Source organism: Neoarius graeffei, chromosome 15 (genome assembly GCF_027579695.1).
Source record: "Neoarius graeffei isolate fNeoGra1 chromosome 15, fNeoGra1.pri, whole genome shotgun sequence".
Lineage (NCBI taxonomy): Eukaryota > Metazoa > Chordata > Actinopteri > Siluriformes > Ariidae > Neoarius > Neoarius graeffei.
This window is the reverse complement of record NC_083583.1, coordinates 46985481-46999631: the sequence shown is the minus strand read 5'-3', so window position 1 is coordinate 46999631 and position 14151 is coordinate 46985481. Positions and strand designations below refer to the sequence as shown.

General features: G+C 40.2%; 1 protein-coding gene across 1 annotated transcript in view; it reads right to left on the bottom strand.

Annotated features, from left to right (window-relative positions):
- Window positions 1-4829: 4829 nt before the first annotated feature.
- soul4 (heme-binding protein soul4) overlaps window positions 4830-14151 on the bottom strand; it is a 35912-nt gene continuing 26590 nt past the window's right edge. The window contains exons 4-7 of the mRNA XM_060941496.1: window positions 7872-8013; window positions 7592-7775; window positions 5409-5589; window positions 4830-5346 (exon numbers count right to left, since the gene is read on the bottom strand). Coding sequence (XP_060797479.1) covers window positions 5415-5589; window positions 7592-7775; window positions 7872-8013 — 501 coding nt within the window. The 3' untranslated portion in view covers window positions 4830-5346; window positions 5409-5414. The remainder of the gene's footprint in view (window positions 5347-5408; window positions 5590-7591; window positions 7776-7871; window positions 8014-14151) is intronic.

Below are 14151 nucleotides of genomic sequence, written 5' to 3'. Positions count from 1 at the left end.
GATGCCAGGTCACCACACAATGATATTACTTTTTGTTTTGCAAAACCTCCACTATTTAAATACACACAGTTTCGATATTTTTTAACTAGAGATTTTCAAATGAGTGATTTTTAAACTTTTTTTTGCTTGACTTAAAATGACCCTCTAAATTGCCACAATGAAAATGCATAGACACTCTTCTGTTCTAACGTTTTTCTGCTGTTATTGGCCCAATGCTGAATATCAGATTATATTATTACATTTCTCACACAATTAAGAATAGACAAATAAAACCAGAGAACACTGCTACACTTTATTCTTCAGAGTAAAGCATAAATAACAACTAATGTCCACACCATATGTATTTTATAGCCCCAGTATACATGAAATTTACATCAGCACAGTTTAACAAACCTTGAACTAGTTTATAACATTGATATCTGCTATGTTAGTCTCTTATTTTCTTAACAGACACAATAAACTTGATTACTTTATTCAACTCTAATAAAATCACTGGAAAGTGTTCTGTGAACATGATACAAGTACAAACGCAGTGAGGAAAGTGGCACACAGGAGAACGTTCTGACAAAAGCTGATCAAATCCAAATCAGTGATTATTTAAAGGTTGGCAAAAACTCTTTATAATGCTCATGTTCTTTTGACACACATCAAATAGAGTATCTACATCTTAATGGTCCCATTCAGTAAGAAAAGATCAACTCTTCTTTGCCTTAAAAGGAGACACCAAAGTGGTCATGCTGTCCACCTAGTGGTCAAACACACTAACTGCAAATATATAAAATATGTTTTCAGTGAATATTCTTCTTATTCAAACTAATAGACTTATACGAGGGGAAAATGTTTATATTTCCCCATGTGTATTTTGCCAGGCTTCTGTGGTTGTACAAAAATAATATATTATTCCTTACAATAATTGGTTATAACTAAATTTGCATTTCCTGAAGGAAAACTAGTGCTTGCAAAGCAAAAAAAAATTACAAGTCCAAAATAAATACAAAGTAAAAAATTAGAAAGTTAAAAAAATATTTAATACAGGCAGAGAGAGAGAGAGAGAGAGAGAGAGAGAGAGAGAGAGAGAGAGAGAGAGAGAGGGCAATGTAAAGAAAGAGAGTGAGATTTTACTTACCTTGATATAAAATGAGATTGGTTAATATAGATAGATGGATTGATTGATTGATTGATAGATAGCCTATGCCTACAAAAATAACCAAGTACATAAAATTAACCAGGGATGCAAACAGGCTATTGCATTAATATATTAAACCCTTTGATGCAAAACATGGGTCAAAAGTGACCCGGCTGAGTTTTTATCTCCTATATCTTTGCAATAAATTAATTTCATCATTCAGTATTCAAGGTATTCCCAAATTAACTTGTTTTTGATCATCATACATCCTTATTTTATTTTTTCCTTTCTTACTTTTTGAATAAAAACCCTTTTTGTATCACTACCCTTCTAATGCACAACATGGGTCAAAAACGACCTGCATTCATTTTCCAGGTTATTTCATGTATGGCTGTGTTTCTATGATATACTTTTGAAATAAATTCGTTTTGTCATTTACTTTTCCAAATATGCAGTAAACATCTTGTTTTTGTTTAGCACAAATCATCATTTTTATGTTTCCTTTCTTAAGTTATGAACAAGCACAGCTTGTGTAATTCTACATCAAGTTTACACACATGGGTCAGAACCGACCCGCATGCATTTACTCCAGCGTTTGGTGGGAACTGTGAATTGTGCTTGTGTCAGACATTTCACAGCTCAGCACGGCGCCCTTTGCCCATCTAATACATGGAAGTAATGTTTTTCAATTGTTCTAACATTACCTTAGAAAAAAATTGATTATGTTTAGGTTCCCTTGAGAGTGAGTAGATTACTTGTCAGAAAGTTACAAGTAATTACTATTAGCTACCGAGCTGTTGACATATTCTACTTTAGTTAGCTAATTTTATTGTAGTTGGCTTAGCTAACTACATAGTTAATAAATAAATAACTGGCCCCATTCACTGCTAAAGTAATTACTTGAAACAAATTATTATTATAGTATTAAGACATTTAATTTTAAATCACACTTGGATGGCCCATGTGTAGTAATATAAAAAGTATTTTTGTTCATAAAGTAGGAAATTATGATTTGTGGTAATTAAAAACAAGATATTTAAAGAATACTTGGAATATTCAATCATAAAATAAATTGATTTCAAAAGATAGAGCAAAGAAAAACTCAGTCAGCATGAAATAACCTGGAAAATGAATGCGGGTCATTTTTGACCCATGTTGTGCATTAGAAGGGGTGTGCATATGTTTTGCATCAAATGGTTAAATAAAACATAATATGAGGTGGTAATTCCAACTTATTAATAAGACAGTATAGAGTGTACAGAGAAAGAAATATAGATAGAGACTGGATGGTGATAAATAAAGATAAACATAGGGAGAGAGAAATAAAGTAGAAAAGGGCATTTCCTGGAGAAAATGCATGTGATAAGTGTTTGCATTAGACTAGAAAGATAGCAATTGAGAAAGGAAAGACGAACAAATAACCAAAGGGTGTGCTTTGTTCCAGCAGTTGAATCTACACACAAACTTCAGTTGAATCTACAGACAAACTTTGTCTGTAGATTCGGACAAGAATAGAAGGGTGAAAAGCAGTAAAGTGCTATACTTTTGCAGTTGAATCAATATACCGTACCAAGTTCCGTGACTCTACCTTGAAAGATGTAGGAGTAGTAAAATCTAATGGGAGGTTGGAGAGATGAAAAGAAAGAAAGAGGTTCAAAGAAAAAGTTATGCCATATTTATGGTGTGCTTTATATCAGCAGTTGAAATCAGTGGATTGCTATGGAAGGATGAAATAACAGAAGAGTGAGATAGAATGTTATTAATATGAAAAGCAGTTAAGTGCTGTACTTTTGCAGTTGAATCAGTCTACCATGTTTTGTGACTCTACCTTAAAGATGTAGGAGTAGTAAAATTAATGGAAGGATGGAGGAATGAAGAAAAGAAGGCTGAGAAGGTAAAATCAGTGTTTATAATGGGATAATGGAGGGATGAAAAAGAAAGAAAGAAAGAAAGAAAGAAAGAAAGAAAGAAAGAAAGAAAGAAAGAAAGAAAGAAAGAAAGAAGAGCCGAGAAAGAATTACGCCTTATTTATGTAAGATATGAGGATGACATTTGCCAACTTTGGTGGTCCGAGCTTTTAATCTCTAGGAGCAGACTGTTCTTCCTCGTTTTCTTATTCCCTTTTTTCTTCTAACTGATATCCTGTGAATAATTCCTCAAGCACGACTCAACATAGAAACTTCGTTCAAACTTTGTTGCATAGGTCTTGTAAATGACACTTAAGCTATGATATTTGAATTTTGATATTCCACCTGCAGTCCTCTTTTTTAATCTATCCATCCATTTTTTCCCATAGACTTAGAATAGGAAAATTTTCAAACTGCTCCGACATACAGTTTCCGAAATAATACCTCCAACATTACTAGACATGTTCTGGGCAATACTACAAAGCACTCAACTTCTTTTCATACCTCTATCACTCCTGTTTTCTGTTTTTTTCATCCCTCACTTTTCCTCCCATTAGCTTTAGTTCATTTTTCAAGGCCTAACAGCTTTTTGCTTTGCAAGCACTAGAATTAAAAGCATAGTTACAAGAATATTTTAAATACACAGTCACAGTAAAATCCGTTTCTGGAAACAACTCTGATTTGTCTTGCTGCATAAACCTTTGGTAACGTTTTGGTAAAACCTTGTAAAGTTGATGAGTGCAGTAAAAAGCTGCACTGTTTTTGAGAGCATTTGTTTGACGACTAGCAGTTCTTCGAACCAGAAATGATTGTCATGCTGCTGGAATAGCTTTAGGTGGAGTGTATTATTGGAGGATTGCACTATTAGCTGCAAAGTGATTTCTACTAATACACAGTGAAGTTAAGTTGAACATTCTCTATTTCATCTTTTCATATTTCTCACATAAAATATTGAGTACAGCAAACTGTTCTGACAATACAAAAGTGTGAAAAAAGGTATCCAGCGCAACCCGTGTTCCACAATGTAACCGAAATACTGAGGTTCTGGACAAAATATGTAAAAATGTTACCTGAAGACTGTGTCGAGGATTCCTCTTATATATTTCATATGTGACCTAATATTTGTGATGTATATACAGTACTGTGCAAAAGTCTTAGGTATATGTAAAGAAATGCTGTAGATCAAAAATGGCTTAAAAATAATGAAATTAAATGTTTCAACATTGAAAAAAACCCCTATAAACAGCAGTAAGCTATAATAAATGAAACAAAGTTAATATTAAGTGTGAGACGACCCTTTGCTTTAAAAAAATAGTCGTCTCAGGTACAGTGAGTGCAGTTTTAAGCGGAAATGAGCTGTAGGTTTTACGGAGCATCTTACAGAACCAGCCACAGTTCTTCTGGACACTTTGACTGTCACACTCGCGTCTTCATTTTGCACCAAAACCCAACAGCCTTCATTATGTTTTCTTTTTTTCATCTGAAAAGTGTCTGTTATGTAATATGCTGCTCAGATACAAACTTTTTTTCCTGTAACACTTCATTTTGTGCTAGAAAACGAACGTTTAGAACTCTAAAATGTTTCTGTACTGACTCGATAATGTCTCATCTCATTCATCTCATTATCTCTAGCCGCTTTATCCTTCTACAGGGTCGCAGGCAAGCTGGAGCCTATCCCAGCTGACTACGGGCGAAAGGCGGGGTACACCCTGGACAAGTCGCCAGGTCATCACAGGGCTGACACATAGACACAGACAACCATTCACACTCACATTCACACCTACGGTCAATTTAGAGTCACCAGTTAACCTAACCTGCATGTCTTTGGACTGTGGGGGAAACCGGAGCACCCGGAGGAAACCCACGCGGACACGGGGAGAACATGCAAACCCCGCACAGAAAGGCCCTCATCGGCCACGGGGCTCGAACCCAGGACCTTCTTGCTGTGAGGCGACAGCGCTAACCACTACGCCACCGTGCCGCCCCACTCGATAATGTATAAGTCATAAAATAGAACTCTATAACAAAGATTGTATGAAAAAAAATAGGGTGCCTGAGACTTTTGCACAGTACTGTATGTAATTATTATGTATTACTAGCATTAAATAACCTTTTATCATATTCAAAAATACATTTTTATTAAAAGACCTGTAAATATTCACTAAAATCCTCAGTTGCCTGAGTTCATACTGTGGGTAATGCTTAAGCCCTGTCCTCTCTTATTCATCCCACTTCCCTGGTCTTTCTCTCTGGTGCCACAAGTGAGGGGCTATAACAATGGCTTTGTGTGTGTGTGTGTGTGTGTGTGTGTGTGTGTGTGTGTGTGTGTGTGTGTGTGTGTGTGTGTGTGTGTGTGTGTGTGTGTGTGTGTGTAGAACCCTTTAGGGGTTATGGCAGATGAACCAAATCTCATTTCGACGGGACGGCACCCCAGGGTTCTCGTAAACAGCCACCATGTATTGGTCTTGGTGAATGTCATCAGATGTTCCCAGCAGCTCCCAAAGCAGGCTGATCTGTCGTGAGATTGTCTCCTCTGTGGTGGTGCCAAAGAAAACCCTAATGGAAGCACATATATGCATCGCCTTACACTTTGTACTGAAGAGCAATTATTCATCTGAGTTACTTTACGCTACCTTTAAAATTTAAGACAACCTTGTTATACAGTGGTGCTTGAAAGTTTGTGAACCCTTTAGAATTTTCTATATTTCTGCATAAATATGACCGAAAACATAATCAGATTTTCACACAAGTCCTAAAAGTAGATAAAGAGAACCCAGTTAAACAAATGAGACAAAAATATTATACTTGGTCATTTATTTATTGAGGAAAATGATTCAATATTACATATCTGTGAGTGGCAAAAGTATGTGAACCTTTGCTTTCAGTATCTGGTGTGACCCCCTTGTGCAGCAATAACTGCAACTAAACGTTTCCGCTAACTGTTGATCAGTCCTGCACACCGGCTTGGAGGAATTTTAGCCCATTCCTCCGTACAGAACAGCTTCAACTCTGGGATGTTGGTGGGTTTCCTCACATGAACTGCTCACTTCAGGTTCTTCCACAACATTTCGATTGGATGTCGAATGTCAGGACTTTGACTTGGCCATTCCAAAACATTAACTTTATTCTTCTTTAGCCATTCTTTGGTAGAACGATTTGTGTGCTTAGGGTCGTTGTCTTGCTGCATGACCCACCTTCTCTTGAGATTCAGTTCATGGACAGATGTCCTGACATTTTCCTTTAGAATTTGCTGGTATAATTCAGAATTCATTGTTCCATCAAAGATGGCAAGCTGTCCTGGCCCAGATGCAGCAAAACAGGCCCAAACCATGATACTACCACCACCATGTTTCACAGATGGGATAAGGTTCTTATGCTGGAATGCATTGTTTTCCTTTCTCCAAAGATAACTCTTCTCATTTGAACCAAAAAGTTCTATTTTGGTCTCATCTGTCCACAAAACATTTTTCCAGTAGCCTTCTGCCTTGTCCACGTGATCTTTAGCAAACTGCAGACAAGCAGCAATGTTCTTTCTGGAGAGCAGTGGCTTTCTCCTTGCAACCCTGCCATGCACACCATTGTTGTTCAGTGTTCTCCTGATGGTGGACTCATGAACATTAACATTAGCCAATGTGAGAGAGGCCTTCAGTTGCTTAGAAGTTACCCTGGGGTCCTTTGTGACCTCGCCGACTATTACACGCCTTGCTCTTGGAGTGATCTTTGTTGGTTGACCACTCCTGGGGAGGGTAACAATGGTCTTGAATTTCCTCCATTTGTACACAATCTGTCTGACTGTGGATTGGTGGAGTCCAAACTCTTTAGAGATGGTTTTGTAACCTTTTCCAGCCTGATGAGCATCAACAATGCTTTTTCTGAGGTCCTCAGAAATCGCCTTTCTTCGCGCCATGATATACTTCCACAAATGTGTGTTGTGAAGATCAGACTTTGATAGATCCCTGTTCTTTAAATAAAACAGGGTGCCCACTCACACCTGATTGTCATCCCACTGATTGAAAACACCTGAATCAAATTTCACCTTTAAATTAACTGCTAATCCTAGACGTTCACATACTTTTGCAACTCAGAAATATGTAATATTGGATCATTTTCCTCAATAAATAAATGACCAAGTATAATATTTTGTCTCATTTGTTTAACTGGGTTCTCTTTATCTACTTTTAGGACTTGTGTGAAAATCTGATGTTGTTTTAGGTCATATTTATGCAGAAATATAGAAAATTCTAAAGGGTTCACAAATTTTCAAGCACCACTGTAAATTTCATCCCATGAAATGAAGATGGCAATGCAAATTTCTACATGTGCAGAATGTGTAGTTATATGAAGTCATTGCAACTTGACTTTCTGAAGATGGTGAAGAGCTCTAGCCTTTATAAATGGCTTCTTTTTTGTATAATCTTGAAATGTTGTCCAAGTTTAAGCCAGAAGGTCAGTGACATTGACTGATTACTACCACACATTTCAGCATATCTTGAAATATCTTGAAACCTGATTTTTAAGCAGTTAACAGTGAGAACAGTCATGCAGGGAAGCCTCTTACCGGGTGATTACTCGCACTGAGTCCCTGTGGATGATGGTGATATCTGGATCAGTAGACTGTGGAGGGTTTGCCTGAAACTCCGCAGGCAAGTAGAAAGCTGTCAGGACTTCACTTTTGAAACTCCTGCCGTCCTCCAGCATCCGTATTTCATTCACCACAGGCACGGTCATGCCCAAGTAACGACCTGGAGAAATCAGTACCCAGGAAGCATGAGGTTGATGTTATACAACATATTGTTGATTAGTTATAGAGTGTCCTTGGTGAGATTTGTATTAAATACCTGCTGAGTTCTCTTTACAGATGAAGCCCATGAGTTTCATGAAGCCCATAGAGATGCTCTGCTCATACAGCTTTTCTCCAACAGTGATACAAGCCCATTTACCTGGTGGATACACCCTCTCCTCATACATCACCTCACCCAGCTAAAACACAGGCACACAAAAGAAAGTAATCAGACAAATACATATGTATAACAAAGACAAGACATTTGTATCCTACAAGAGCTCCTGAGTTTGTCTCCTAAATTTACGTAAAAGGTACTCACTCATTCAATTTTATAGATTTATTTAATAAAATAATCACAATTTTAATAACAAATTGTATGAAACTTGATTGTTTCATATTAATGGCGTAATGAAACCAAAACATATCTGTAAATGAAGACCAGGGTTCCTGCTGGCGCTCATCATGCTCATCATTGACAAATGTAATCCATCAGTGATGAAGAGAAAATTACTAGCAGCTGTCACAGTGACGAATGTATTTATCATCTTTATCATTATCATAAATCATTTTTTTCTAGAAATCCCTCCACAAATCCCTATGTTTGAGAAGCCAGAGTGTAAACAATGAGCATGTGCTTGTGACCAATAAAAACTGACCACACATAATGACCAAATGAGCGCCAAGCTTTTGACCGATCGCCATGCGTCTTAATCGGCCTGGTGTGGTGATGTAATTATCTCTGCGTGAACCGAACAATGGCGTAGCCTAAGCTGATGAAGTTTTTAGGCAGGCTTCTTCAAGCACTGAAGATGAATTAAGGGCCAAAACAGCCATGGGGAAGGCACACTCAGAGCCCCGACCGTCCCCGAGCATGTCGAACAGTGTCAGTAATACAGGGGTCGGTTAAAAAAACACCGAAGTGAAAGTGTCATCAGCCAGCAAGCGACTGAAAGGAGCTCCGTTTCAGGGGCATGACGTGTTGAGTCCACGTGGCAAACGTATGATGAAAAAGGTGGTGTCATTCTGTGTTCGGTTTGGAAATCGATGGGAAATTTGGATTCCTTCACTATTGGTTGTTCGAAGGTTCTTCTCAACTCTGTTCAATTGTAAATTAAGTTTTGTGTTGAAGTAAAGGCTAAAGGGAGTCCTAAGACCTCTTTTGAAAAATTCCATGCTAAAAAGCTCAAACTAAAGAGGTTTATTTTAGCTCGATGGTGTACAGGCGGCCCAAAATCAAGTCTTTCTTATTAGAGGCTGGAGTGGAGCCCAAATTTTATATGTAATGGAGAGGCCTGTACAAATATTTGAATTGTGCCAGTTTGGTTGGTATAAACCTGTATTAGGCCACTCATTTTTTATTTTCTGGTTGACAGATTTTTCAGGTCAAATTGTGTGATGTAGGGCGAAAAAAGAAAAAAAAATAAGGCTACAACATTGAAAAAAATATTATTTTCTTTAAATGAAAAAAAATGTGTCAGAGGAAAAAATAATAATAATGCACTTAAAACTTTTGGCTGTATTGTTGAAATTAATTAACCCAAATTATATGTACTAGGGGGCGGCACGGTGGTGTAGTGGTTAGCGCTGTTGCCTCACAGCAAGAAGGTCCGGGTTCGAGCCCCGTGGCCGGCGAGGGCCTTTCTGTGTGGAGTTTGCATGTTCTCCCCGTGTCCGCGTGGGTTTCCTCCGGGTGCTCTGGTTTCCCCCACAGTCCAAAGACATGCAGGTTAGGTTATATGGTGACTCTAAATTGACCGTAGGTGTGAATGTGAGTGTGAATGGTTGTCTGTGTCTATGTGTCAGCCCTGTGATGACCTGGCGACTTGTCCAGGGTGTACCCCGCCTTTCGCCCGTAGTCAGCTAGGATAGGCTCCAGCTTGCCTGCGACCCTGTAGAACAGGATAAAGCGGCTAGAGATAATGAGATGAGATGAGATATGTACTAGTCAACCAAAAGAAGTTTCCAGTTGAAATACTGACGTGTTCATATTAATGAAACAAATGCAAAACCAATTTAGGTATATATTTATATGAAGGAAAACATTTCCTCGTGAGGTCAACTTCCATATATGCTGTATAATATAAACAAACACTTACCATGCATATTTTGGTATCAATATATTCCAGGTCTATACACATGCAATTAGATTCTAATAATCTCATCTCATTATCTCTAGCCGCTTTATCCTTCTACAGGGTCGCAGGCAAGCTGGAGCCTATCCCAGCTGACTACGGGCGAAAGGCGGGGTACACCCTGGACAAGTCGCCAGGTCATCACAGGGCTGACACATAGACACAGACAACCATTCACACCTACAGTGGTGCTTGAAAGTTTGTGAACCCTTTAGAATTTTCTATATTTCTGCATAAATATGACCTAAAACATCATTAGATTTTCACACAAGGCCTAAAAGTAGATAAAGAGAACCCAGTTAAACAAATGAGACAAAAATATTATACTTGGTCATTTATTTATTGAGGAAAATGATCCAATATTACATATCTGTGAGTGGCAAAAGTATGTGAACCTTTGCTTTCAATATCTGGTGTGACCCCCTTGTACAGCAATAATTGCAACTACACATTTCTGGTAACTGTTGATCAGTCCTGCACACCGGCTTGGAGGAATTTTAGCCCATTCCTCCGTACAGAACAGCTTCAACTCTGGGATGTTGGTGGGTTTCCTCACATGAACTGCTCGCTTCAGGTCTTCCCACAACATTTCCATTGGATTAAGGTCAGGACTTTGACTTGGCCATTCCAAAACATTACCTTTATTCTTCTTTAACCATTTTTTGGTAGAATGACTTGTGTGCTTAGGGTCATTGTCTTGCTGCATGACCCACCTTTTCTTGAGATTCAGTTCATGGACAGATGTCCTGACATTTTCCTTTAGAATTTGCTGGTATAATTCAGAATTCATTGTTCCATCAATGATGGCAAGCCGCCCTGGCCCAGATGCAGCAAAACAGGCCCAAACCATGATACTCCCACCACCATGTTTCACAGATGGGATAAGGTTCTTATGCTGGAATGCAGTGTTTTCCTTTCTCCAAACATAACGCTTCTCATTTAAACCAAAAAGTTCTATTTTCTTCTCATCCGTCCACAAAACATTTTTCCAATAGCCTTCTGGCTTGTCCACGTGATCTTTAGCAAACTGCAGATGAGCAGCAATGTTCTTTTTGGAGAGCACTGGATTTCTCCTTGCAACCCTGCCATGCACACCATTGTTGTTCAGTGTTCTCCTGATGGTGGACTCATGAACATTAACATTAGCCAATGTGAGAGAGGCCTTCAGTTGCTTAGAAGTTACCGTGCGGTCCTTTGTGACCTTGCCAACTATTACACGCCTTGCTCTTGGAGTGATCTTTGTTGGTCAACCACTCCTGGGAAGGGTAACAATGGTCTTGAATTTCCTCCATTTGTACACAATCTGTCTGATTGTGGATTGGTGGAGTCCAAACTCTTTAGAGATGGTTTTGTAACCTTTTCCAGCCTGATGAGCAGCAACAACGCTTTTTCTGAGGTCCTCAGAAATCTCTTTTGTTCGTGCCATGATACACTTCCCCAAACATGTGTTGTGAAGATCAGACTTTGATAGATCTCTGTTCTTTAAATAAAACAAGGATGCCCACTCACACCTGATTGTCATCCCATTGATTGAAAACACCTGACTCTAATTTCACCTTCAAATTAACTGCTAATCCTAGAGGTTCACATACTTTTGCCACTCACAGATATGTAATATTGGATCATTTTCCTCAATAAATAAATGACCAAGTATAATATTTTTATCTCATTTGTTTAACTGAGTTCTCTTTATCTACTTTTAGGACTTGTGTGAAAATCTGATGATGTTTTAGGTCATATTTATGCAGAAATATAGAAAATTCTAAAGGGTTCACAAACTTTCAAGCGCCACTGTACGGTCAATTTAGAGTCACCAGTTAACCTAACCCGCATGTCTTTGGACTGTGGGGGAAACCGGAGCACCTGGAGGAAACCCACGCGGACACGGGGAGAACATGCAAACTCCACACAGAAAGGCCCTCGCCGACCACAGGGCTCGAACCCGGACCTTCTTGCTGTGAGGCGACAGTGCTAACCACTACACCACCGTGCCACCCGATTCTAATAATACGGTAAATATTTATTCTTAATTTAAGTTCAGCCATTCGTCATACCTTTTTGCGGGCAAGGATGTGTACTTTCGTTGGACATTCATGAGGACATCAAATGCTGATGGGCAACTGTCACTTTTTTATCTGTTGCAACTGGATCGGTCCTTATGTCCATTGTAAAAAAATTTGTAGCCAAATTCGTCCGCTACAACTGTCATGGGCATCTGTAGGTCGGCTTGTGTCGAATCTGCTCGATGACCATCGTTGCCGACTCTAACGGTCAGGATATCGGCCAGAGCACAGTCTGCCACGCGCATAATAAACTTGCCGACAGTTTCTCCTTCGGCAGACTGCTTAAATGCAGCTTGTCCCCAATTTAAACGAACCTGCACGAACGAAGTCATTGTGATTTGTTATTCGATTCTTCTCACATGGCATGAACACGCTTCCTGGACGCCGCCATTATTCGCAATGCACTTTGGGAACTCTCGAGACGCGAGACACGAGACGCGAATACAGTGGGGTCAATACAGTGACCGAAAAAATGGCAAGTTGTATCGTGAGGTATCAGATGGTCATGATAAAGATGCGATTTAATGTTTAATTTAGATTAAATAAAACTATTCTCACATCAGCATCTTTTGAGAGATCGGCAGGGGAAAAATAAAAAATAAAGTTGAATTTTTTTTCAAGCGGCACTTTTCTCAGCACTTCGGCGGATCCGTCAACCAGATAATATAAAATGAGTGGCCTTAAGTCCACTTTGGTAACAAAAAAAAATACAGACTAAGTGAAGAAAAATAAGAAAAAGTGAAAGATACTTCTTTGACTTGATTTTTCAAGGAAAGAGTGGAGAATGCTTTTCAGAACTGTTAGGGTTTTGCTGGGATTCGAACCTGGCTCGTTGGTGTGATGATCCAGCAAACCCCCACTAGGCCACCAGGGGAATGACTCAAATGCAGAGGCGTGAGGCGGAAGTAGAAAAGGTAACAAAAGGTTTATTTATACTATGTACACTATATACAATCCAGGGCAAAACAAAAAAAAAACAAAAACAAAGAGTATAATTCAAAAAGAAAAAGGCAAAAATGCAAAAGCTCAGAAGATCCACAAAACACAGTACAAAGGAAACTGGAGATAAACATAACAGCACAAAGACTCCGTGACAAGAGGACTGAACTCAGGGGTATAAATACACAAACTAATTAAGGACACAGGTGAAGATAATTAGGACTAACAGGCAATTAACAAAAAAAAACACAGGAACAGTGGCGGCCTCTAGAGGCCAAAATAAATATGACACGAAAAGGAAATAACAGCGGCCTCTAGAGGCCAAAACAGTCCAAGTCCTAACAGGACCCCCCCCTCTAGGAGCGTCTCCTGACGTTCCCAGGGCGATCCGGATGGGCCGAATGGAAGTCCCGACACAGTTCTTTATCTAGGACATCCCGAGCAGGAACCCAGCAGCGCTCCTCAGGACCATAGCCCTCCCAGTCCACCAGATATTGCAACCCGCCGCGGACCCGGCGGGAGTCAAGCAGGCGATGCACAGTGAACACAGTCTGCCCCTGGAAGATGCGGGGGGGTGGGGGGTTCCTAGGGGCAGGGGCATACGTAGACGTCAGTACAGGCCGCAACAGGGAAACATGGAAAGTGGGGTTGATCCTCAGAGTCCGGGGCAACTGGAGCCGGTAGGAGACAGGGTTCACCCTGCGCACCACCTTGAAGGGGCCAATGTAGCGAGGAGCAAGCTTGCGGTTCTCCACCCGCAGCGGAAGGTCCTTAGTGGACAGCCAAACCCGCTGCCCAGGGCGAAAAGTGTGTGCAGGTCTTCTGTGGCGGTTGGCCTGAGTCTGGTTGGTTCTGGAGGTCTGTATGAGGGTCTTCCTGACCTTGCTCCAGGTCTTGCGACACCGTCTCACATATTGGTTGACCGAGGGCACCCCCGCGTCCTCCTCCTGGTCCGGGAACAGAGGTGGCTGGAACCCGAATTGGCACTGGAATGGCGACAGCTTGGTGGCCGATGACTGCAGGGTGTTGTGGGCGTACTCTACCCATGGCAGCCAGGTGCTCCACGATGTCGGGTTATCCATAGCCAGGCCTCGCAGGGTGGTTTCCAGGTCCTGGTTGAGCCTCTCCGTCTGACCATTGGACTGTGGGTGAAACCCAGAGGAGAGGCTGGCAGTGGCTCCGATGACCTTGCAGAACCCGT